Source organism: Natator depressus, chromosome 5 (assembly GCF_965152275.1).
Source record: "Natator depressus isolate rNatDep1 chromosome 5, rNatDep2.hap1, whole genome shotgun sequence".
In the NCBI taxonomy this organism is placed as follows: Eukaryota; Metazoa; Chordata; order Testudines; family Cheloniidae; genus Natator; species Natator depressus.
The window spans coordinates 22,927,873-22,954,557 of NC_134238.1; the positions used below are offsets into that span (position 1 = coordinate 22,927,873).

General features: G+C 43.3%; 1 protein-coding gene and 1 long non-coding RNA gene across 2 annotated transcripts in view; both read left to right on the forward strand.

Moving 5' to 3' along the window:
* Positions 1–3,891, forward strand: part of LOC141987254 (uncharacterized) — an 85,645-nt gene extending 81,754 nt beyond the window's left edge. Inside the window, exons 4-5 of the mRNA XM_074952434.1 lie at positions 2,048–2,251; positions 3,641–3,891. Coding sequence (XP_074808535.1) covers positions 2,048–2,251; positions 3,641–3,678 — 242 coding nt within the window. The 3' untranslated portion in view covers positions 3,679–3,891. The remainder of the gene's footprint in view (positions 1–2,047; positions 2,252–3,640) is intronic.
* LOC141987256 (uncharacterized) overlaps positions 1–26,685 on the forward strand; it is a 309,719-nt gene that overhangs the window by 101,345 nt on the left and 181,689 nt on the right. The window lies entirely within an intron of this gene.

Genomic DNA, 26,685 nt, shown 5'->3' on the forward strand with positions numbered 1-26,685 from the left:
ACTATCCTGGTGTACTTTTTTCAGACTTGTCCACCATTGGAATTGGACAGGGATTGCCAAATTTATTACACATGGGCCACCTAACTGCATAAACTGGTCATGGAGTCTATAATCTAGACCTGAAAGGTACAACGTATTTGTTACCTAGTCCCCATGTCTAATGTAGATTGGGGCCCCAAATTCCCTGTTGGCATAACTCCACTGAATTCAATGCAGACCTCAGTGGAGTTATGCCTGAGGAGAATTTGGCACCCAAAGTTTTTGTAATTTTTTTTCTTTTTGCGTCTCATATAGGTACTAGTATTGCTGGAAGGTAAACACAAATAAAATAAAATATGGGTATTATCAATGTGTAAATGAATATAGAGCCATTGAAAATCTGTACATGAAGCGTAGGGTATAGTATATAAAGGGTATACTACATAAAGCATAAGCCTAGGACAGAATTGAGGTTTGATACTCTGTTCTGTCTGTACTTGTCTATTTCTGATTCAGTTGTGTGATAGTATTTCTTCCATTTCTTTCCTTTTTCTTCCACATTTTTGACACAGATTTTTTTCTCCAAGTATCTGAATTGGTTAAAGTCTTTTTTTTCCCCCCTCACACTCCTTGGTATTTTGGAACATGGAGTTAAAAATGTCTTTGTTTTTATTTCTTGTCTGCCGCATTGGATGCACAGCCATTACTCTTTTGTAATTCTCATTTTCAAATTGCCAGTTAATTTTAAACTTTTACAGTTTTACATTATCCTAATTTTATATCTGCTGTGTGCTGATCTGTGTGTTCTATATTTTACTGAAATAAAATAGTTTGGCTATTGAGACCGTTTTGAGGGTTCCATGGGTGAATTCTAGAATTGCAGCATTCCTGAGTACAAAGCTCGTTCTCCATCCTCTCTGCAGTGATCCACTCTCTAAAAACTTTTAGAGTTCAGGATAAGGATTAGGCTACTCTTTTAAACTGTAAAATTCCAATGATACCTAGGGCAATGGATGCTAATTTTTTTGACCCAGATCAGAATGTTGAAATATGACAGAATTGCTTGAATTTTACAGAATGTTTCTGTTTCCCTGCAAGAATGAGAAATCTTAATACCATCTTACAGTAAGGAAAACACATTTTGGAAGAAATATGCTAATAGCCTTGCACTTTAGTTGATGAGTTGCCAGGATCCTTTGGCCTCACATTGGAATGTATGACAAATTGTGTGTTAATCTGGTCTTTTTGTTTGAATGGCTAGAAACTGGAATGGCCCCCAGGAGTTCAATTGATGAATCAGAAAACGAATGTGTAATTTTCATGAATACTAAAAATTACATGAGAGAGGTCAAATGTTCTGTGATATTTTGAACATAAGTTCAGAGAGCCTTGTGAGGTTGCACTCCATATGCTTTTGCAAAAGGTCTATTATAAGGTATCATTACAAAGCTTATAATCTACTGAGTGTGTTCGTCCTATTTGTTTGTATGTATTATTTCTATGGCTGGAGTTAGGAGAATAAGATATAAACTTGCATCACTGACGTAAACCTATTAAGTGGAAGCCATTAAGGGTGCTTCAGAATCAATGAACTGTAAATGGCTCTGTTTATTTGCCAACCTTCCCGTGTACGTGTGGGCCAGCCCAGGAAGAATGGAGGCTGGGGTCTCACAGGACATGTGATCATGTTACCTAATACTGGAATCCATCTCAAATCTGGTACTTTTCCATTTAGAAGGAGGGGTGGGGACCCAGAGAGACAAAAGATTTCCGCCTTGTGCAAAGCTATAAAAAAAGGTTGGAGCAGGACAAAGGGAAGGCCAGTCATGAGAAAACCCCTAGTTAACACCTAAGATGTCTGCTGGAACGAACAAGGACTGTACCAGGGGAATGGATTGGGCCCAGACAATGAAGAAGTCTGGTCTGTGAAAGAAGCATATTGGAACAGCTCTGGGAGCTGTTAATTATCTCATAGCATTCCCCACCTCCAACCGAAAGCCTAAGGTGTACCATATTAATTCTCTAAAGCCCTTTTATTCAAGAGAATTAAAGGTTTGTCAGTTTACAGCCCAGGGAGGAGACGACGACGCTGAGTGGCCTGAAGGTATCTACTACGAAGGGAAAAGTGCTGGTGGCGTGGAAGAGGTGAACCTTTCCATGACCCTTGGGCGTATGCAGCGACGGCAGATCAAGGAGCTGTGCACTAGCTACGCGCCGATGTTCTCAGCCATCCCAGGACTGACTGAACAGGCATACCACTCCATTGACACAGGTAATGCTCACCCAATTAAAGTCCAACCTTACCGGATGTCTCCTCAAGCTAAAACTGCTATAGAACGGGAGATCCAGGATATGTTACAGATGGGTGTAATCCGCCCCTCTGGAAGTGCATGGGCATCTCCACTGGTTCTAGTTCCCAAACCAGATGGAGAGATACGTTTTTGCGTGGACTACCGTAACCTAAATGCTGTAACTTGTCCAGACAACTATCCAATGCCACGCACAGATGAACTATTAGAGAAACTGGGACGGGCCCAGTTCATCTCTACCTTGGACTTAACCAAGGGGTACTGGCAGGTACCGCTAGATGAATCCGCCAAGGAAAGGTCAGCCTTCACCACACATGTCGGGCTGTATGAATTTAATGTACTCCTTTTCGGGCTGCGAAATGCACCCGCCACCTTCCAAAGACTTGTAGATGGTCTCCTAGCAGGATGAGGAGAATATGCAGTCGCCTACCTTGATGATGTGGCCATATTTTCAGATTCCTGGGCAGAACACCTGGAACATCTACAAAAAGTCTTTGAGCGCATAAGGGAGGCAGGACTAACTGTTAAGGCTAAGAAGTGTCAAATAGGCCTAAACAGAGTGACATATCTTGGACACCAGGTGGGTCAAGGAACTATCAACCCCCTACAGGCCAAAGTGGATGCTATCCAAAAGTGGCCTGTCCCAAAGTCAAAGAAACAGGTTCAATCCTTCTTAGGCTTGGCCGGTTATTACAGACGATTTGTCCCGCAATACAGCCAAATCGCCGCCCCACTGACAGACCTAACCAAAAAGAAACAGCCAAATGCCGTTCAGTGGACCGAAGAGTGTCAGAAGGCCTTTAACCAGCTTAAAGCGACACTCATGTCTGACCCTGTACTAAGGGCCCCAGACTTTGACAAACCGTTCCTAGTAACCACAGATGCGTCCAAGCGTGGTGTGGGAGCAGTTTTAATGCAGAAAGGACCTGATCAAGAAATCCACCCTGTAGTGTTTCTCGGCAAAAAAACTGTCTGAGAGGGAAAGCAACTGGTCAGTCAATGAAAAAGAATGTTACGCCATTGTCTACGCTCTGGAAAAGCTATGCCCATACGTTTGAGGACGGCGTTTCTACCTGCAAACTGACCATGCTGCGCTACGGTGGCTTCATACTGCCACGGGAAATAACAAAAAACTTATTCGGTGGAGTTTAGCTCTCCAAGATTTTGATTTTGACATCCAACACATCTCAGGAGCTTCTAACAAAGTGGATGGTGCACACTCCCATGAAAGTTTCCCAAAATCAACTGGTTAAAATCGTCCTTGAGATGTGGAAAATATTGTTAGTCTTTATGTACTTGGTAGTATATTTAGAGGTGCATGTGTCTTATTAACTCTCTGTGTTTTTTCCTAGAGCTCCAGGAAGAAATCCCAGTCAGAGTTTCACCCTAGCTGTGATTTGGGGGGCGTGTCATAAATATAAAGGGAAGGGTAATCACCTTTAAAATCCCTCCTGGCCAGAGGAAAAATCCTTTCACTTGTAAAGGGTTAAGAAGCTAAAGGTAACCTCGCTGGCACCTGACCAAAATGACCAATGAGGAGACAAGATACTTTCAAAAGCTGGGAGGAGGGAGAAAAACTGAATAGAATGGATATTCCTGTCTGTGTGTCTTTTTTGTAACTTAAGGTTTTGCCTAGAGGGATTCTCTATGTTTTGAATCTAATTACCCTGTAAGGTATTTACCATCCTGACTTTACAGAGGTGATTCTTTTTTACTTCTATTAAAAGTCTTCTTGTAAGAAAACTGAATGCTTTTTCATTGTTCTAAGATCCAAGGGTTTGGGTCTGTGGTCACCTATGCAAATTGGTGAGGATTTTTACCAAACCTTCCCCAGGAAGTGGGGTGCAAGGGTTGGGAGGATTTTGGGGGGGAAAGATGTTTCCAAACACCGTTTTCTCAGGAACGCAGACAAAGTTTGGTGGTGGCAGTGGAAGTCCAAGGGCAAAGGGTAAAATAGTTTGTACCTTGGGGAAGTTTTAACCTAAGCTGGTAAAAGTAAGCTTAGGAGATTTTCATGCAGGTCCCCACATCTGTACCCTAGAGTTCAGAGTGGGGAAGGAACCTTGACAGAGTGGGGAAGGAACACTTCAATCTCTCTGGTCACTCGATTTCTGACCTCAAAGTGACTATCCTTCAACAAAAAAACTTCGAAAACAGACTCCAATGAGAGACTGCTGAATTGGAATTAATTTGCAAATTGGATACAATTAACTTAGGCTTGAATAGAGACTGGGAGTGGTTGAGTCATTATACTAAGTGAAACTATTTCCCCTTGTTTATTCCTCCATACCCCCCCACCCCCGACTGTTCCTCAGACGTTCTTGTTAACTCCTGAAATGTGCTGGAAATGGCCCACCTTGATTATCACTTCAAAAGGTTTTCTCTCCCCCCACCCCATTCTCCTGCTGGTAATAGCTCATCTTAAGTGATCACTCTCCTTACAATGTGTATTTTTTCATGGTCTGTGTGTATATATAAAATCTCCTCACTGTACTTTCCACTTTATGCATCCGATGAAGTGAGCTGTAGCTCACGAAAGCTTATGCTCAAATAAATTGGTTTGTCTCTAAGGTGCCACAAGTACTCCTTTTCTTTTTGCAAATACAGACTAATACGGCTGCTACTCTGAAACCAGTTTCTTAATGTATTAGGCTTAGACTTGTGTGTTTTTTGTTTTATTTTGCTTGGTAACTTACTTTGTTCAGTCTGTTATTACTTGGAACCACTTAAATCCTACTTTTTATTCTTAATACAATCACTTTTATTTATTAGTAAACCCAGAGTAAGTGATTAATACCTGGGGGAGCAAACAGCTGTGCATATCTCTCTATCAGTATTATAGAGGGCAGACAATTTATGAGTTTACCCTTTATAAGCTTTATACAGACTAAAACAGATGTATTTGGATCCCATTGGGAGCTGGGTGTCTGGATGCTTAAGTCAGGTAACCTGTAGAGCTGTTTTCACTTAAAGCCTACAGATTTGGGGTTGTGGCCCAGACCCTGGGTCTGTGTTGCAGCAGGCTAGAATGTCTGGCTCAACAAGGCAGGGTTCTGGAAGTCCCAAGCTGGCAGGGAAAACGGTCTCAGAGGTAATTTCAGCACATCAGGTGACAGTCCCAAGGGGGTCTCTGTGGCCAAACCCATCACAAGCCTCTTGAATGATGTGACAATCTATGTACAACATATGAATTCTGGTTGATTTGAAATTGTTGTATCATGGAATGACTCTGTGGCTGTGGACTCTTTTGTCATCTGTTGACAGGGACAGTAGCATGACTTTCAGATAAGGGACAATAGTTGGTAGTTAAACCTTAGTTGCCTATTCAGGTGCAAATACCTTGTGCCAGTGAGTTTGGCTGACACAGGAGGAGGCTAATTCTTCCAACTTCTCTTCAAGGGGGGAGTAAAAAATCCCCAGCACTGCAGGAGAACAAAGAAACCAGGTGTTGGTAAAGGAGGACATATAAACTCAAGGTAAGACTCACAAAGACACACAGGCAGTTTTGGGCAGGAGAAAGGGGCATGCTTTTGGGGCAGGGTGTCATGTTTAACTGTGGGACCAGGCAAGGTGGGCGAAAGCTAGCTGACCTAGAAGGGGGAAAGAGGCTCAATGATTCTGAAGTGAAACCATGAGCTGCAGGAGAAGGATCCAGAACACTCCAGAGGACTCTGAAGAAGTCTGTGGGCTTGGACAGAATGGTGAGGAAACTGAGGCAGGGAAGATGCATACAGTTGTGTTTATTATTTAGTCTAGATCTGTGTATCTCTTGTGCTGCTAAGTAAAAAGTAATGGTATTTAGAATCCCTGTGTAAAAGTCTTTCTGTGTGTCTGTTTGCTTTTGCTATCACATGCCTCCCTGAAGAGTTAAATTGTAATCCCAGGGAGTCCACATGGCTGGAGTTCTGGGAGAGAGTGTGCTTAAGCTATTGGCAGCCTGAGAGATCAGAACTGGTCCCAGGGGCCAGGTAGTTGGACTGTGGAGCCTCAGCTCTCTGAAGGGGGTGCTAGACAGAGGATCTGCATCCTCGGGCTATAATTTGTGACACCAGTGCGGGACAATGCCTAGACTGTTCGATTTGGGAGGCTTAAGGAGAACATTGACTCCAGTGAGTGAGCTCCAAACACAACAGCCTGGAGATTGTCCAGCCAGATGGGGAGCAGTGTGTGTGTGACAATCAGTCCAAAACCGAACATGTATCTTAACCTTCACTGTGGCAGACCTGTTGGTCCAGTGTAATACCTGCTTGATGCTGTAACAGAGTGACTGTGCTGTCTGGGTCAATGAGTCCACAGACAACCCCAAAGAGGGTGTGGCTCCTTCCAGATGGGAAAGACCCTGGTCTCAGGAAGTAACTCTGAGAGGAAGTTAGTGTACCTGAGTGCGCGCACACATGTACACATGCACTGGGAAAGTGAAACTGCTTTTGGTCAGCAACACCAACTGCAGGCGAGGGGCTGCCTCTGGACTAGAGATGGTTGGACAGTTTCTGGTGGAATGTTTGTTGTTAAAAGATGCTGATTTGTCAAAAGCAGAACATTTTGTATGAACCTGTCAATTTTGGTGAAAGTTTTGTTTCAAAAGGAAATCTGAAAAAAATTGTTTAGAGAAGAATGAATGTTTCCCCTTTTTTGAAACAGAATGTTTTGATTTTCTGTTTTGAAATAACTTTGTTAAAATTTTGTATTATATTGTAACATATAATACAAAATAAAGTCAAAAGTGTAACAACATATTTTGATCTGATTTATTTTGGAATTTTGTTTCACAGAAATTTTGTTGTTGTTTGTTGCTGTTTCAGAACAGATTTTTTTCCTGAACTCATGGCATTCCCCTCGAAATGAAAAATCTGATGTCAGCCTAGCAGTCTGTACCATCTTCCAATAATAATTAGATGATGTTCTGTTGTTAAACTGAGCTTAAACCAGCATCTTTATTCTGGGAACTCATCATAGAACTGGAAGGGACCTCAAGAGGTCATCTAGTCCAGTCCCCTGTACTCAAATCAGGACTAAGTATTATCTAGACCATCACTGACAGGTGTTTGTCCAACCTGGTCTTAAAAATCCCCAATGATGGAGATTCCACAACCTCCCTAGGCAATTTATTCCAGTGCTTAACCACTCTTACACTTAGGAAGTTTTTCCTAATGTCCAACCTAAACTGCCCTTGCTGCAATTTAAGCCCATTGCTTCTTGTCCTATCCTCAGAGGTTAAGAAGAACAATTCTTTTCTCTCCTCCTTGTAACAACCTTTTACGTACTTGAAAACTGTTATGTTCCCTCTCAGTCTTCTCTTCTCCAAACCAAACAAACCCAATTTTTTCAGTCTTCCCTCATAAATCATGTTTTCTAGACCTTTAATCATTTTTGCAAAAAGAAAAGGAGTACTTGTGGCACCTTAGAGACTAACAAATTTATTTGAGCATAAGCTTTCATGAGCTACAGCTCACTTCATCCAAGAGTCCTGTGGCACTTAGACTAACAGACGTATTGGAGCATGAGCTTTCGTGGGTGAATACCCACTTCGTCGGATGCATGTGTCCAAAAGTCTCTGTCCCTGGTCAGTGCAGTGCCAGAGTTCGAAAGTTTATCTGCAGAGTTTTACCTCCCAACCTGGGTGGAGATGGGGGAGTTAAGGGGCACCTTACTTAGTCTGAAGCCGATTGCCCCACCTCGCTGTGGGGCTCCGCTCTACTCCGCTGTACCAGCCATCCCACGAATCGCTCTGCTCTGCCAGCCACCCCATAAGCCGCTCCAGCCGTCCCGCGAACTGCTCTGCAATATATCTTCAGGCCTCCCCCCCACTACTTAACACAACACTCAGTGATTTCAGCTCTTAGTAATTTTAGCTCTTTTGTGACTTCAGCTTGTAGTAGGGGAGCCTCAGTGCTTGTGCACCATTGGCACAAAGTGAATTCAGCTCAGCAGCCTGTAATTAGACTCCTAATAGAATCAAAAGTAGCTCTGATATTCCACAGTGGAGAGAGGAGGCGGTGCAATTAGCATGTAGGGCCCTCACCAGGGGTCCATCCCACCAGGTATTAATACATGTCCCCAGCCTCTCTCAATTCACTGAGTTTTGGAACCCATGTCCCTTGCCTAGTGAGTGCTCCTTAGTTGACGGCGAGTCCTTCCATCATAACAAAAGGCCAAGGACAGTTCCACTGTCCTTGATTCCCATAATCAGGATAATAACAATTTATTCTTCCTGCCCCAAGAACAGAGAAACTGGGGATCCCACAGCAGCCAAAGTGACCATTTGGGCAGCTATGTGCTCATGCTAGGCAGGGTGGGTGTGCAAATGAGATCAGCCCCTGAAGTTCTTTTCCACAACTCACCACCAGATGTCAGGGTGGAGCTCAGCCTGACTTTGCTTACACCTATTTTAGACTCTGATCCTACCTCATTTTCACTGGCATTCACTATGTTAGATATCTAATCGCCACCAACCTTCTTGGTGAAACCGAAACGAAGTCATTGAGCACCTCTGCCATTTCCACATTTTCTGTTATTGTCTCCCCCTTCGCCCCCCCCCAATGAGTAACAGACCTACTCTGTCCTTGGTCTTCCTCTTGCTTCTAATGTATTTGTAGAATGTTTTCTTGTTTCCTTTTATGGCCCTAGCTTGTTTGATCTTGTTTTGTGCCTTGGCTTTTCTAATTTTGTCCCTACATACTTGTGTTATTTGTTTTTATTCATTCTTTGTAATTTGACCGAGTTTCCACTTTTTGTAGTGCTCTTTTTTGAGTTTTAGATCATTGAAGATCTCCTGGTTAAGCCAGGGTGGTCTCTTGCCATACTTCCTGTCTTTCCTCTGCAGTAGAATCGTTTGCTCTTGTGCCCTTAATGATGTCTCTTTGAAAAACAGCCCACTGTCTTCAATTGTTTTCCCCCTTAGACTTGCTTCCTATGGGATTTTACCTACCAACTCCGAGTTTGCTAAAGTCTGCCTTATTGAAATCCATTGTCTTTATTGTGCTGTTCTCCCTCCTACCATTCCTTAGAATCATGAACTCTATCATTTCATGATCACTTTCACCCAAGTTGCCTTCCACTTTCAAATTCTCAACGAGTTCCTCCCTATTTGTAAAAATCAAATCTAGAACAGCCTCCCCCCCAATAGCCTTCTCCACCTTCTGAATAAAAAAATGTCTCCAATACATTCCAAGAACTTGTTGGATAATCTGTGCTCTGCTGGGTTATTTTCCCAACAGATGTCTGGGTAGTTGAAGTCCCCCACCATCACCAAGTCTTGTGCTTTGAATAATTTTGTTAGTTGTTTAAAAAAAGCCTCATCCACCTCTTCTTCCTGGTTTGGTGGTCTGTAGTAGACCCCAATCATGACATCACCTTTGGTTTTTACTTCTTTTATCCTTACCTGGAGACTTTCAACAAGTCTGTCTCTTATTTTTATCTCAACCTCAGTCTAAGTGTATAAATTTTTAATATATAAGGCAACACCTCCTCCCTTTTTTCCCTGCTTGTCCTTCCTGAGCTAGCTGTATCCTTCTATACCAATATTCCAGTCATGCGTATTATCCCACCAACTCTCCATGATGCCAACTATGTCATAGTTGTGTTTATTTACTAGCATTTTGAGTTCTTCCTGCTTATTCCCCATACTTCTTGCACTAGTATACAGACATATAAGATACTGATTTGATTTCCCTCCCCTAGTTCTGTCTTGTCTCTCCCTTATTTCTGCTATAACAGCCCATGCTCCCCCCCAGATTCCGACCCTTCTCCCAGGTCTACATGTTTTTGACTTAGCTGTGGGCTTTGGTCAACTGTCCCTGTTGAACCTAGTTTAAAGCCCTCCTTACTAGGTTAGCCAGTCTGTAGCCAAATATGCTCTTCCCCTTCCTCGATAGGTGGACCCCATCTCTGTTTAGCAGTCCTTCTTCCTGGAACAGCAGCCCCAGGTCAAGGAAGCCAAAGCCCTGCTGGTGACACCATCCTCGCAGCCAGGCATTCACCTCCAGGATGCATCTGTCTCTGCCGAGGCCCCTACCCTTGACTAAAAGGACTGAAGAGAACACCACCTTCATGGCTGTACCTTTCCTAACCCACTACTAAGGAGACTGGAAAGTCATGTAATAGCACATAACTTATGGGTCTTCTGAAATTGATTCAAGATGGGTGGAGGAAGCAATGTTTTTCTCTTGCAAAACCATGTTGGTCAGGTTTTGTTTTCGCAAAGTCAAAACTACAAGTGCTTCATGTCTAGGTTCTATTTTACCTAAACCACCAACATTCAGGAAGGTTGGTAAAAACTTCCATTTTTAGACCATCTTTAAAACTATTAATGACTTCCTGAGTTGAAACAAGATTCTGTACTACAAATGCTAGTGTCTCTACTTCCTAACTGTAGAGCTCTCCCATAATTCTTTGTGCCACCCTATCACATAATATTGTGAAAGTCATAAATGTGGAAATGTCAGGCATTCACTGAAATTAAAAAGGGTGAAAACCACATTTTGGCTCAGAGTTATAGAATGCCCTTCTGTTTGAAAGATGGCACCAAAATTAGTCTTTCTATTTTACCTGATGCAATGAGTGGTCAGCTGAAATCAGGGGTCTATTCTGAGGAACTTGGGGGAAGAACATCTCACCTAACACTTGAGTGCCTGCTACTGGAAACAGACAGATGCTACTGATCTTTTACTTTCATCCATAAAATGCCGATTTATCTGGAATTACTATTCCTCCTCCTCCTGCTGAACAAATATATAGCACTTTTCATCCAAAGATCTCAGAGACCATTATAAAGATGAATGTTATTTGAGACACTGTGACACAGGGGAATCGACTCTCAAGTGTTCAGAAGTGGCCTCTAATTTTTAGTCCCTCCTTTCCTGGGTGTCTAATATGTGATATCTTGGGCCTAATTTTTCAAACATACAGCACAGTCACAGTTCCATGGATTTCAGCTGGAGTTGTGACTCCTCAGCTCTTCTGAAAGTCAGGCCCAAAGTATGTCAAATTGGGGTATGTTTTCACTACAGCGTCACAGCTATGCCACTGCAGCTGTGCTGCTGTAGTACTGTAGTGTAGACACTTCCTATATTGACCAAAGGGGTATTTCTGTCATAGGTAATCCACCTCTCTGAGAGGTGGTAGGTCGGTGGAAAAATTCTCATCTACAGCGGGATCACCTTGCTGCGTTGCACAGAGTTTGAAAATTTTCATAGACTTGAGCAATGTAACTAGGTCTTTCACCATGCCTAAGTGGGTCACAGCTGAGAATACCAAATTCAGGACAAACTGCTGAGCAACGGGGCAGACACGCCTCAGACTAGTGGTTATTCTATCATTAGATTTTACCAAGCCAGTAACAAAAATTAACTTCTGTGTCGCCTCACTGGTTAACAAGTAGTCATAAATGCAGTCTCCTTAGGCATTCCAGCCCCTGACTCACCACCCAGAGAACTGGACTTTATGATGAGAGGTTACTGAAAACCAGATTAATCAGATATAAAGTTCTTCCAATCCGAAGGGATCAGCCACCTAACCAGGTCAATATATAACTTAGACCTTACCCAAAAATCATGATTGTAGCCAATCCTTTAATAACCAAAAAATAAACTCTCTTCTTTTCTTTCTTATATTAATAAAACTTATCAGACAGTTAAAGAATCATATACATTCCAACTGATTTTTCAGCGATTGCAGCTCAGGATTACAGCAGTGATGTAAAATCTGCTAGCTTGTAAGAAGTCTTTCTGAATCATCCAAACACATTGGGGGCCATTCAGTTCATTGTTTAAAGCTTCCTTGTTAGAAATCCAGTCCAGAGATGTGAAGCAGGAAATGAAATGATGTCACAATCTCCCTTTCATACCTTCAGTCCAGGTGCATCGAAAATAACTGGCAAAAGGTCACATGTCCTTACGTTCCATGATGAGTCACTGGCCAGCCATTGCCTCAGTGCTTTCTGAAACGTCTCTAGAAGAGGCTCATTGGGTGCGTTTAGTCTCTTCAGCAGCCCATTGTGAGAGTGTGTCCTGTTAAGTTGGGGGTGCCATCAGTACATCAATGTAATGGGAATTACAATTACATCCTTACCTGAGGTTCCTTCCCCTGCATCGGGCTCACCCAGGCTTGACTGACTGGACTGCAGTGAAGTCTGAAACAGGTCCTGGCTCACTGTATAGCAGGACCCCCTAGTCACATGTCCCCCATCCTCTTCACCCTCACTGTTCACACTTGTGGGGGCTGTGACTTAGGCTTCTCTGAGGTATCCATGGTGACCTGCGGGATGGTAATGGGGTCTCCACCAAGTATGGCATGCAGATCTTTGTAAAATCAGCAGGTCTGCGGATCTACACTGGATTGTCTGTTGGCCTCTCTAGGCTTATGGCATGTTTGATGCAGTTCTTTTGCTTTCACGTGGCTCTGCTGCTGATCCCTGTTGTTACCCCTTCCTCTGCATCCCCCATGCAATCTGCTTGTAGATGTCCACATTACTCCAGCAGGTCTGTAGCTATGCTTGCACAGCCTCTTCTCCCCACACACCCAGGAAATCCAGTATCTCCTTTCCACTACAAGCTGGAGCACTTCTGGAGCATGTAGCTAGCATGGTCAGCAAGCTAACTGCACACAATAATGGAAAACTGCTAGGTGTGCTCAACAAGCTGGACAATCAGGAAAAGGCATTTCAAAAATGGTCAGGGCTTTAAGACGGGGGTGGTGGTTTTCTGGTCTCTCTGATCCACAGGCTGTGACCAGAATGGTCCGTGTTTGGGCATTTTGGGACAGCTGCTGGAGGACTGTTAAGGTTGACATAAGTAATGCAGTGCATACACTCACGTTGAGTCAACCTCAATACGTTGACCATGGCTAAGGCTATGAGTTAGTCACGGAGGTCACGTCAGTCACAGATTCCATGACTTTATGGGTCTCGGTGACTTCTTCTGCTGCAGCTGGGGCTGTGCAGTGCTGTCCCGCTGCTGCGGTCAGCTCCAGAGCAGGGGCTGTGTGCCCCGCACTGTGGTAGCTGGTGCTGGTGCTGGGCATGTCTCCTTTGGCCTGTCAGTCCCTCCCCACTATTGGGACCCCATTCCTCCCCCCCTACTTAGCCCTACCCCCGGTTATTTTTAGTAAAGTCATGGATAGGTCACAGGCTCTCTGAATATTTGTTTATTGTCCGTGACCTGTCTGTGACTTTTACTAAAAATAACCATGATCAAATCTTAGCCTTAACCATGGCTCAACGCTGCTAAGGGAGGTGGTATTACTGTAATGAGGTGCTTACTTCAGTGGGAGACAAATTTAAATGTAGACACACACACAACTAGGTTAACACAAGGCGGCTTCCATTGACCTAACTTCATAGCATAGGTCAAACTTGTATTTTTTCATTTTCCTGGTCAACATAGCCATGCCCATGTAACTTCTCAGTGTAGACCAAGGCTAGCTTTCCACCTGGAGCTGCACCAGTGGTAGCAACTGGGCTCAAGGGCCCACCCTTTGTACTTCCTGTGCCACCTCTTAACTTCTGGGGGAAGGGGAGGGCATGATCTGGCTCCACCCACCTGGTCTCAGAGTGTGGTTCCTCCCCCTCTGGCTCAGTGGGAGGCCACTCCGTCTCACTGCAGACATATAACAACAGAAGCATGAATAAAGAAGCTAGCAGGCTGGAGCATATAGCTTGTTCAAACAAGAGTCTATGAATCAGTCACAAATCTTGTTAGCTAAGAAACATTCCAGAAGTAGCTTGCTTTCTCATCTGAATCAGTGATAAATGTAGTTCCAGAATTCTAAAACTTCCATCAAATTCTGTTCTGTAGAGTAGTTACCAGTCTTGATGTACAAATAAACTATATATTTGGTATGGAAACAAATACTGATTATTTTTAAAGATGTATTTTAATTTTTAATCACTGCTCTTGTAATCTCTGGAGGTAGTTACAATTTTTTAAAAATTAAAAATGCATTATTGCCAACAAACCAGATTATTCACTGCTATTGCTCCCTTCTGCCAATAAAACCTAAGCAATAAGATTTTATGAAGACAATGTTGTTTTCATTGTGTGCGTAATATACGGAGGGATTGTTATAACAGTGTACTGAAGGGTTCTGTTCTGTTTCTTGGTATCATGTCAATTGACCATGTTAAGGCACATGAAGAAATAAGTGATTCAACTATTTTACAGGCCATGTTTAGAACATGTGAGGAGTCAGTTCTTCCTTAGTCTTATTCAGACTAAACATTTTAATAACAAGCCACATAAAATTCCTACTTGGGAATTTTAGCAAGGGAAAGTCGGTTTACAATGTACCACTTCCACCCTATAAAAACATATTTTATATCTTGTAAGGTTAGGTGTTGTGTGCCTCATTTATTTATTCAGCCTAAAACAAGTGCCTGTATGTATGTTTTTGTTTTAGCTGATAAAAAGAAATTAGTTTCAATTTATTTCTCCATAAAAACAGTTTAAAGTCCTTGCATCATTTTATATTCTCTTAATTGGGCTAAGATCATCTGAAAATTCAAAGCAGCTGAGGGAACAGTTTTGCAGCCAGAAGAACTTGAGAGATGAGACTGTGGTTCCTTTCTCAGGCATGCTGAATAATCACAATAATAGCTGTATATTTTTGGAGGTTTCCTTTTTTTTATAGATAGAAGACAAGGGATAGGATAGTGGTCTCCTGCGCTACGTGAGAATGAAAGAGTAAATGTCAAAGTTGGAAATGGGGAGCATTTATCTTCTCTTACTAACTGCAAGAGACAGACTGTCCCCTTTCTTGTGGAACCTACAGGAAGGGACTTTTTACAAAGAAATCCTCACAGGGATTTCTGGGAAGAGATTCCCTCTCCTCACCTCTTAGGGACAGGGTTTGTGAGGCTTGGCTCCCCACACCTTTTAGTGGAAACCTGCCCCAAAAGCTGAGAAATCCTGGAGGATCTGCAGGAGGCCAGGGCGATCTGCGGAGATGTCGTATGTCCAGCAATGGCTCTGAACCTCTCTCCCGTTACTCGTATAACTCTACTGGACTCCTCACTGAGTGTGGTGGCCCCCAAAGATCTTGAGGCAGCGGAGGGGATTGTGGAAAAGTGAATACAGAGTGAGGCTGTATTATCCTTTCTGTCTAATTTTCATGGGGCTGGAGGAGTGATGATGTGTTTGTGTTGTCTTTTCCTACCCTTCTGCTGACTCCATCTCCTCCCCTGGATTCTGTGAAGAGGGCATGTGCAGGGCGTCAGTTTTGCTGAGGAACACCTGAGCCCCTTTTGCGTGGAGGAGTCCTCTATGCATGGATTTCTTTGGGAACATCCATCTGGCCACAAGCTAGATTTTAATGTAGCAATTAAACAGTCTCATTGAGCAGAATTCAGTTCTTTTAAAACATACTAGGGAATTCCTAGCAAATTTGTGTGTGTGTGTGGTCTACACCTATCTATACCCCCCACCCCCATACACACACACACACACTATTTCCTTAACCAATAAAAATAAACCTTGATTTACTGTTTTAGAATACTTTTCAGTGATCTAATATGTACTAATAATTTTTTTCTATTGGCTGTTTTTTGTTTTGCCTTTTGCGTTCTTGTGGTTGTCCATCTAAAGGTGTGGTGTTTTTTTTGTTTTTTTTGTTTTTTTTTGCTCCCCAACACTTCCAGTGGGGAATGGAGGAGGGAGAGGGGTTTTGTCTAGATGGACAATGTCGATCTGCAAAGGGGGCAAATGTTTTCAGAATTTCAGGTCAGATCCTCAGCTGGTTTGAGGATCTGGCCCATTTTTTCAATGAAAGTCCACAATTGTGAAGTCTTTAAGAGGAGATGTGAGAAATGTTCAGTAGTAACTGGGATTACAAATAGATAACAATGGTTTGTCAGGAATGTTTATGCAGCACTGGCACAAAACAACCTTTGTAAAACATATAAGCACCATCTGAAATGTGCAACAACTATATTCTTGGCACCATCATTTGCATGGGAAGCTGGGAGAGGAAAACCATTACTTGTTGAGGTGGAAGGTTGGTGGGTAGAGAGGAGCTTAAGATTTTTAAAAGTCACTTTTTAGGGACGTGAGCTAAGAAAGAGGAAAGATTCCAAATCAAAATCAAATGATGGTGGTTTTTCTTCAGACTGGAGAAGTGTACAGCATACTCCTGACTCCAGTTGGGCATTGAATCAGAAATGTTAATAGAACCCACACCCTATGTTTGCAGCTTGTGCAGTTTAGGTAATTAAGAAGTTCCTTATCGGAACAGTAATGGCCTGGGCAAGTTCACTAGTGGCTTTAAATGATTTGGATTTTACTGTTCCATACATGTTGCACTGTAGGGGTTAGCAAGTGATCATTTGTAAAGGAGTGGGGAAGATGTAAATCCCTGCCCTTTCTTAAAGAGTCAACATTGACCGGCCCTTGCATGGAGGACGGGGGAAAGGATTCTAAGAAACTTTCCCTTCTTGTGTGTCCCACACCCAGGGCCAGTTTAACCTTTTGTGGGCCCGGCGCCAAACATATTTGTGGGCCCCCATGGAGGCAATGCAGCATGGCGCAGGGAGGTCAGTCCCTGGAGCAAGGAGCCAGCCAGGCGCAATGGGGCATAGCATGGCAGGGGCGGCCCCACTCCGCCCAATGCTAGGGCACTATTTACAAATGGGCAGTATGCCCCTTCCCCTTGGCAGTGGGTCTATGCCATGGCCACAGCCCCCCCCCCCACCCAGGACCTCCCCTAACTCCCTGTGGCCAGAACCCCCCTGGACCCACTATGCCCAGAGCCCCCCCAACCCCCCCACAAATGTACAGTGCCCTGCACAACACCACCCCTGCCCACAGCCCCACCACAACTGCCCAGCACCCACCATAGAACCCCCACTCCCCAGTGCCCCAACACACACAGATCCTCCCCTCCCCTTCACAGCCCAGAACCCCCCACTCCCCAGTGCCCCAACACACACAGATCTTTCCTGCCCCTTCACAGCCCAGCACCTCCCAGACTCCCCACAGACCCACTCCCCCAGGCCCTGCCTCCCGGCCGCACTCACCGGCCTTGCTGGGAGGCAACTGTGTCTGCTGGGCTGAGCCGGCAGTGCAGCCAGGGCTGGTCCCAGGGCCGGGAGCGGCACGATCAGCCAGGCCAGGGCCTGCCCCAGCCGGGGTCCCTCAAGACACAGTTGCCTGGAGGGGCCCAGCCAAGCCCTCTGCACTGTCGCCCCCCCTTCCCCCCCCCACACACCTGGCTGAGACTGGCCAGGCTTCTGCACCCGTCCCAGGCGGCTCAGCCCTGGGGAGACAGGTGGGACCCCACAGGTGGTGGGAAGCAGAGACTGCCCAGAGTCGGAGGTGCACTGGGGTTCAGACAGGGGGCTGAGAGGAGCAGGGGGTGGGGCCAGGGAGCAGAGAGGAGTTCTTGGCCAGCCGGCAGGCAGGCCAAGAGGAGCAAGTGGTGGGCAGGGGGAGCCAGCGGGGTCTCGGAGCGTAGTGCAAGCAGAGCAGGCCGGGGCCCCTTCTCAGCATGGGCCTGGCTCCATGCAGCCACTGGAGCCATTGTAAACCTGGCACTGCCCACACAAGGGCAGGGACAACTACAGTGCACTCAGGACAAGCTCCCTTCATGTTGCCATGTGGGGGCAAATCACCTAACAAAGCAGCAGGGAGAGGGCGAGACCTATGCCTTCTGCCACACACTGACATTGTCTGAAAGCTGCATACTAGGGAGCAAGAAGACTGGGCTGAGAGACTGTATATATGCACTAGACCCCACATGGGGCTGTTCCTGGAAAGAATAATCTAGCTCCAAATGTTTGCTCTATTGCTCTAAATGTTCAATAATTTCCCAACCATACAATGCTTTTATCTTCTCTCTATTTTTCTTTACTTTCATTTGCTAAATATACTTATGCATGTATTAAGACTTGCAGTAAGAAACCATAACAACATTGCATAACAACTTTACTGACCCCAACAAACTTAGGAACAATGCTACATATTTCTGTGTGCCAGGAGTTGGTGCTTTTTATATTAACTACATACATATACAACACATGCATGTAGGGCTAGATTTAAAAAGTTATTTAGATGCATAAAGATGCAGATAGGGGCCTAGTGGGATGTACAGAAGTGCCTAGGTAGGTGAGATGCCTAACTCCCAATGATTTCCAATTACTAGATTTGAAAAAGGATTTTGATGATATTGGTGCGTGCAGATTGTTGCAGTTGTCGGTATTGGTTTGCACTTCCTAAGGTATGTTAATGCTGTTTTTAAACTTTCTATTTATTGCCTTTGCTTTGGTAGAAGTATACGTAAACATTGAAGTGCAAATGAGAAACTGGAAAAGGAAAGGCAGTGAAGCAATGAGAGAAAATTCTGAAATGTATGAAGGAGCTTCAAGAGGAAAGGTTTTACTGAGGTGGTGGGGAGGGGATCACATTAAGGATACTTTCTGATCAAGTAGCTAGATTGCCACTAGTCAGATCCAAACAGTAAGTTAAAAATATTTTGTATTTACATGTAAAAACAATTAAGGCCAGATACTTTATAAGGACCAGATCTTGGTCCCCTTGCTCGCAGTAAATAGCACCTTCCTTCCATTAGGAGTCCTAATAACTTCAGTGAAGCTGCTTGTGGAGTAGAGTGTTACTCATTGTGAGTAAAGGGATAAGAGACTTACCCTAAGAAAATACACTTGCATCTGTATAGCCATCTGTTTTTAATTTCCCAATAAATGACGTCCCACCTGGCTTTTTAGTTGGGATACTTCACTTGGTTTGCTTTTCTCTTGTTTATATTTTCTGTTATCCTGGATTACCCCAATGGGTAAAAAAGTGAGCTCTTTCTTTCAAAAGTTGTGTGGGAAAGTCATTTGTAGGAAGTTACTGCAAGCATCGGCACTTTTCCAGCTCACCACCTCTGAAGAGACGGCTTTTTCTTTGATGCAAAATCCCACTTCTTATTCCCTGAGGGTTATTTTATTTTAACACTGAAGGTGTTTTTTAAATCTGAAGGTCTGAATTTTATGTCCTTGTGGTAAGGAAAAAAAGACATTTACTAGGGAGGCAACTTGTTATGACCTTAGGTATTGGGCCAACTGCAATAAAAATGCACTTTTAAGTGTCATTTATATATTAAGAAAGATTTAAAGAGACACTAAAGACTATCTCTTGCTGCATTTGCCAAAAACTCTACCCTTTTATTCTCAAGGATATAGAGGTAAAATGTAACTTGTCTCTTTAGAAACTGGTTTTGTAGTCTGTACTTATTCAATGAGAGTTGTGCATGGCTAAGGATGACAGAATCAGGACATAATCACTATGTTGAGGGGACCCTATGCAGAACTGGGGGTGAAGTTAGTCATGCAGCAGCACTCCTCCATGTTTTCCTGGATCTGTGGCAGGCCTGCAGTGAGTCCTGCTATATATATATATATATATCTATATCTATATCTATATATATAGCAGAATATGTGTGTGTGTGTGTGTGCGTGCGTGGTGTACAGTAGAAAATGCAGAGGAGGTGTGGGAAGACCATAGGAGGGACTGTGGTGATATGCATTGTAACCCACACCAGCCTCATGGAACCCAGGACCACAAATGAATAACTTTTTCATAGACAGGCCCTCTCCCTGCTCTGTGGTGAATACCTGCCTTCTAAGGGGGTTCTCTGGCCAGGGAGTGTCTGGCTGTGTGGTTCTGCTGGAGCAGGAGGCCAGAGCCTGAGTGCAGATGAAGAGCCTTCGCATGGGTGGCCCTAGCCTCCCACAGATCCCCCAGGAGTTGTGGGTGGGCCTTGTTGCTTTATCTGCGGAAGTAGTGGGCAAAGCCTGTCCCTCTGGTGGAACAATTAGAAAACTGGAAAAACTGAGCGGAGACCTTGCAGAGACTCTCTCCACTTATGTAGATTCCTTCCCTTGTGTTTTTCCTGTAGGAATAGGTGATCAGACCTACAGGCAGGGCCGAATTCTGCCCAGACTTACGTTGGGCAACCCCTCTGCCTTTGGTTGGATTACGAGAGTTTTGAATACAGGCAGAATTTAGCCCTAAATGTTTTATGTCCTGAGTTTGAGCCAAGAGTGTAATCGACTGTATTTTAATGAAGGGTTACGTGGGCCCCTTTTATCTTAAGTAGAGGGAACCAGAACATTTCTGAATCAACTAATTAAAGAAAGATGTTTAATCATTAACCCCAAATTAGACCAGTGAGCCACTGCGGCAGGCATATCTGTCATTCTGTGATCTGCTGTCAGGCAGGGCTAGCTTATGACACTACTCTTGCATTATTTGAATGTCGTGGTTTCTGGCCTTGTTATCAATTGGCTCAGAAAATAAGATGCCCCCCCAACCCCCAAAAGCGCCCAAGTGCAGACATTATTATTATTATTATTTATTATTTGTATAACCATAGCATCTAGGTGCCTTAGTCATGGATCAGGACCCTACCATGGCAAGTGCTGTACAAACACAGGGCCAAAAACATGGTGGCAGCTGCTACTATATGACGTCCACATCTTTTGAGCATTCTCCTGCATTGGCTATGACACTTCCAAGAACTGATAGTTGCCACCCGTGCTTGTGAAGTAGGTGGATGCTTTGCCATCACTCCAATCCACGTAGCCCCATCTGTACCTAAACACTATTTCCCCCACAGTCTTTTTCCTCGTGTTTTCTCCCAGTTCTCCTTGTTGTGAGTTTGAAAACTGATCATCACTTTTTGGCAAGATTTACCCTGCAGTGTAGAGACCTCTAATGGCTGAGTCCAAAGCTAAATTCTGCATGACCTCTTCCCTGACAAATCTGATGCTCAGCAAACACAGAGGATAATTTTGAACGGAACTGGTAGTTAGTGGAGTTATGTGAAAATGAGGATGATGTAGTCATGGTGCGTATCTGAAGGGGGATAGCAGTAGTCTGTGCATGTTGGAGCCTGCAGAGATTGGACACAGACCCTAGAAAAGGGGGCTGTAATAGTCAAGATCAAGAGATGGAAAAAGAACAGATCAGGATTTTAGCACAGGTGGAGATGTGGCGTATACATATTGGTACAGAGATGGTGCCAGGCAGATTATACAAGGGCTGAGGAAACAACTGAGAAACTATGTCTGCATGTCTGACTTCAATACTTGGAAAGATTATAGAATCCGGGACCAAGGAGTAGAACAATTGATTGAGTACAGATTGATTATAGACAGTAGGCAGGAATTTTCCAGAAGGGAAGTTGTGCTGAACATGTGATTGCTTTTCTTTGGGGAAGACGTGAGAGCAGATAAGGGCAAAGCACATCACATGGTTTACCTGGACCTCAAGAATCCTTTTGACACAGTACTGCATTAAAAAAAGGTACAGTACTGGTAAAATACTCTTAAGCAAATTACTGACATGGCAACGGAGGCCAAGTGTGTAAACAGAGGCCAAGAGTGTAAGAGGGAGCAAAGGAGTGCCCCAGTGACTGGTGCTGTGCCTGGTCTTGCACAATCAATGGCGCTCTCCCACACTGGTAGCTGACATCTTTTGAAAGCGGCTCAGTGTCTTTCCCATGTTGTTTTTGGACTGAAGCTTTATTCCTGGCAACATGACATTCCAATAGCAAGATGCAGCAGCCGCTCTGTGGATCCCCACTTCCAAAATACCTCAATCGTTATGGTCTGGGAGTTTCATTAGTGGCAGCCCAGAATGTACGAAATTTAATGAGGAAACAGGCTTAGAAGAGAGGGTGCCAGGCTGCCCTTAAAAATTAATGAAAGTGGAGAAACTTAAATAAGGTTCAGGTTCAGTTTGGTTCAGGGAATGAGAGAGCTTTGGCAGGTCATTATCTGGTTACATCTCCAACAACCATGAGAAGAAATTAAGAACATTAAATTAGGTGTATTAAAAAAGGGAGATTAAGAAGGGATGTGACTGAGTTGGTGTGTTGTATGTATTGAAGCAAACAGGTAAGAATTATGGTTTTATGCTTAAAGCACAGGTCTGAGAGTGAGGAGAATTCAATTTGCTCCTGCTTGTCCAACAGGCTTTCTCTGTGACCTAGAACAAGTCACGTAACCTCTCTGAGCCCCATATTCTCTTTCTGTAAAATTAGGATAGGTTTTTCCCTAATTCACAGGCTGAGGCTTGATTCATTTATGTTTGAACAGCAGGCTGTGCTTCACTGATAGAAGGTGCCATATACAGTAAAGGCAGAGTATTGTTATATCTGAAACTCTGAAGCCTGGTCTACATTAAAAATTTAGATTGACCCAGCTACATCACTCAGGGGGAAAAAAAAACAACAACCCAAACCCTTGAGTGACATGGTTAAGCCAACCTAACCCCTGGTGTAGATAGCATTAGGTTGATGGAAGAATTCTTCTTTCAACCTAGCTACCACTTCTCAGGGACCTACACGTATGGGAGAATGTTTGTGCCACTGTAGTGTTTCAAGTGTAGACAAGCCCTGACTATAGTCAGTGTGGAAGACACAGAATTATTTGAAAGGATAACCAGGTTCCCTGGTGTAAAATTGTAAATCCTGAAGTCTGAAACCACAGGAAACTTGTCTGGTTTCATTAAAAACTCCAGCCACATTGCCACATGGATACCGTGGAGATAAGCACATTAGAAAATCCCAATCTAGCCAGATAAAAATGTTTTACAAATCTTTCAAGGGAACGTGGGCTCGGTTTCAAATGAAGTAGGTCTGATTTTTGGTTTGAATCAAAACCATGCAAAATTCACAATTTTCACGTATTTTGACAAAACAAAACGACTGCGGTGGTTTTGGCTGAGTTCTGTTTTGAGCTTTTGAATTTGAAAGGAAAGTTTAGGAGTGCAAATCCATGTGCATTGAAACCACAGAAAATATTTCTTGAAGTGCTTCAAAGCACAGCTGCTGGGTAAGCAAAATTCTATAATTTTTTTTTAAAAATAGCTCATGAACTGAAGCTTAGAAAGACCAGACGTGTGGAAAATTAATGGAAAAACTGCATTGGGAAGAGAAATTCATTTGTGGGACAAACTCTAGGAAAGTTTGCAGCGGAAGCTGCAATTAAGGTAGGCAATTTTGAAAGTATTGCATAAGCATTTACAAAAAGAAATTGTAAATTAGGGATGAGTGGGCCAACTCTTGAAAAAAATGAGTCTCTGCCCCTGAACTTTGAAATGTTGTCTCATCCAGGTCATTGCTGAGGCAGGGTGGTGGGATAGCTATAGAACTCTTGCATTTTTTTAATATAAATCGAGGGCTTCAAGTAATCCTGCTTTGAAAAGTATTTGTGTAAAATGGCATTGGGTATGTTTATTGTGTCTCAATTATTTACATATCGAAATGCTCAGATTACACATAAAGATGTCTTTTTCTAGCAGTCAATCATGAAAATTCGACATGGGGATTGAGAGTTAAGATGGGTTCTTTTCTTGTGTATCGCCATTGGTAATAAAAGTTCCACTCAAGTAGACTCTCCATTATATCTAGGTAAGCCTATTAATGGGAGTCTTTCCTCATTGACTTTAATGGACTCTGGATCAGACTCATTATGTTTCTGGAACACCTGTGAATACTGATTACCTTCCATAGGTTTGCACAGGTTCGTAGAGCTGAATGGATTTGGTAAACAGGAATAGAATATAGTTCACTTCTTGTTCAACATTTGTGTTCATTCTGTGGGCCTCACAGGATTGAAGTGCAGTAAAAATTTATATTTGTACTACAATGAGCTTATATGACTGAACACACAAGGAATGGTTCTGTTAGTAATAAGATGTCTTTTATTATATAGTCGCTTTTTGGGGTAGAACTGCACTTTAAGTAGTCAGGGCTCTCAGGCTAGAATATTTCCTAAGCGTTTGATTCTCATGAAAAAATTGAGATGTGGTTTTGCTGTGTGACCAGATTAAGAAAGTATTGCCTTCACCAGTCAACACAAACTTTCACAAACAAAGTTTAATGTTTGCTTTCCTTGATTAGCATGACATCTCTTTGCATGCATGGAAAATATTCTGCTAAACAGTGTAAGATTTTTATGAACATCTGTTTTTAATGTGTGTATTTTATTGTTAGAGTTGGCACAAACAGGATTAGAAATGCTGGGATGGGGGAAGCTCACTCCTTTGTACAGTTGCTGTGTGTTGACTGTGGTGACCTCTGATAACATGACAAGTTTCAGAAATGGTAGAAGATATTAGATCATAGACCCATCAAATCAGTAGGAGTCCTCCATGGTGCCAAAACAAACAAGATTTAACTAGACCATTGTCTTAATTTTGATTGCAGCTGGAATATTTGAAAGAGGTGTAAGATTGATAGCACTGGAAAAATAAGCTCTTGATTTACCCATAGAACAAGGACAGCACTGGTAGTTCAAGTGCAAGTTTCCTCCAGTACTAGTGAGTTGAAGCCTTGATCTGAAGTTACCACCTCTGGCAGCAAAAGGATAACTCAATCTTCTTGCCTATATAGTCATTGGTCTTTCTGTTGAGACCATCTTCAATGGTACCAATTATTTTCTGAGATACTTGTCCACTGGGATCTGGGCTGAGATCACCAAATTGTGGCAAATTATATGGCCATGACTTTTGGTCACTGCTGATGGGGGGAGGGAGAGGGGCTGATAAAAACTTATGAACAAGAAGAGAAGGACTCTGTATCCATTACCAAAATCCTGTGTGATCCCAATATCATAAAATACTTGAGCCTGGGTCAAATGTACCTCATCTCTGAATGCTTAATTTGTTAGAAGTTGGGGTTTTCATTATAAAAGCAAACTAAGTTTCCGAGCAATATCTGCTAAATTTACATACTATTAAATGTGAAGGGGTAATGCTTTCTGCTAGTCTCAGGGCGAAAGTTTAATGTGGAGGAATTCCACAGTATCATAGTAAGCCAGATCAACTTTTCCTTAAGCATTAAAAAAAACCTTTCATTTGAAATCACTGATGTCTTGAACCTCCTGCATGGGAAGGTAATTAGCCAATATAAAGTTTAATGTAGTAATGTGCACATTTATGAGTCAGTTTCTAACATAAAAATTAGTATCGAGACTATGGGTTTTTGTTTTGGGTGGTTTTAGGACATTCATAATGAACTTTGGACAACTCTGTATCTAAAACAGCAGTGCCCATCAACTGAAAATAAAAACCGCAATGCATAATTCAATTGTTCAGATGTGTTAGGGTGCAGAGGCATTGCTGGGTTTTATCCTTGGATCATCTTCCCCAGTCACTTGTGCTGATACAGAAGGAAGGAAGGAGTGTAAAAAGGCTGCCTGAGAGACAATGAGGGAGAGCACCATACCCATGCTGATAGGACTGTGATGAAACCCATACTAAGTCCTCTCTCTTTCTTTATCTGCCTATATTGACTTTATTTTGCTGTATTGTTGTAAATATTGTTCCTGGCAGAAAAGACCTTGCTAGATGCTAGGTGTTTTTCTTCTGCTGAGTCAGTCAATCAGTTTACATCAACTTTTACATTATGTTTCGTGCAGAGGGCGTACTATATCTTTAAATGTTGAGGCCAGCAGAACTGAGAGGGCAGCTGTGAGGCTTCTTTAAGTTGTGCCAGGGGCCAAACCAGCTTCAGGCAACCCCAGAAAATCCTCTCTGTTCTCTCCCCATTAAGTGCACAAGCAGTGTTCTGGCACACCTGAGGAGCAGGCCCAAAGAAATCATCAAATGGTGACTGACTAATAGTCTCTGGCTTCAGAGTATTTGCCCTAGTGTCTTATTCCTTAAAGGCACATGGAAAAAATGCAGGGTTTGGGGAATGTTTACAGAGATCTGCATCCTCCCCTTCCCTGCACTTTGCAGAGCAAAGCTCTGTGGGAGCTCCCTGAGTGCTACTGCAGAGGGGGCATTGAGAGGCAGGAGCTGGGGCCAGTGGATATAAGACTACTCAGGGCCACCATCCATTCAGTCTTCAGGGAGTAGAGTAGCTGCAGAGAGGTTGTTGCCAGCTGGGCCAAGAGGGAAGGATTTGTTTCCTGAGCCCCCACAGGTCTCCACAGCATACAGTGCTGTTACTTGAGCAGTGCCCTGAGCAGAAGATAGGACAGTAATGAAGGGATGGCGCAAGTGAGTATTGTGAAAATATGCTCTGGTGTGATCTAGTAGAGCAATGTTTTATCATTCATAGATTTGAAGATCAGAAGAGACCATTCTGATCATCTAGTCTGACCTCCAGCACAACACAGGTCATAGAACCTCGTCTAGTAATTTCTGCATCAAGCCCACAGCTTCTATTTGCACTATAGCATGTCTTCTCGAAAGACACTCAGTCATATTTTGGACCTAAGGCCTGGTAAAGCCTTCAAGGCCTTACATTACTTTTTGGCGGGTAGAGAGTAGCACATGTATGTCAGTTTTCTGACGTCTGTGTTATCTGAACTTGTATTTTGGCTCAGTAAATCAACACGACTAGGACTGTGAGTCTCCATTCACGGCCAGTCTTACACTTCTTGTATACACAAAAC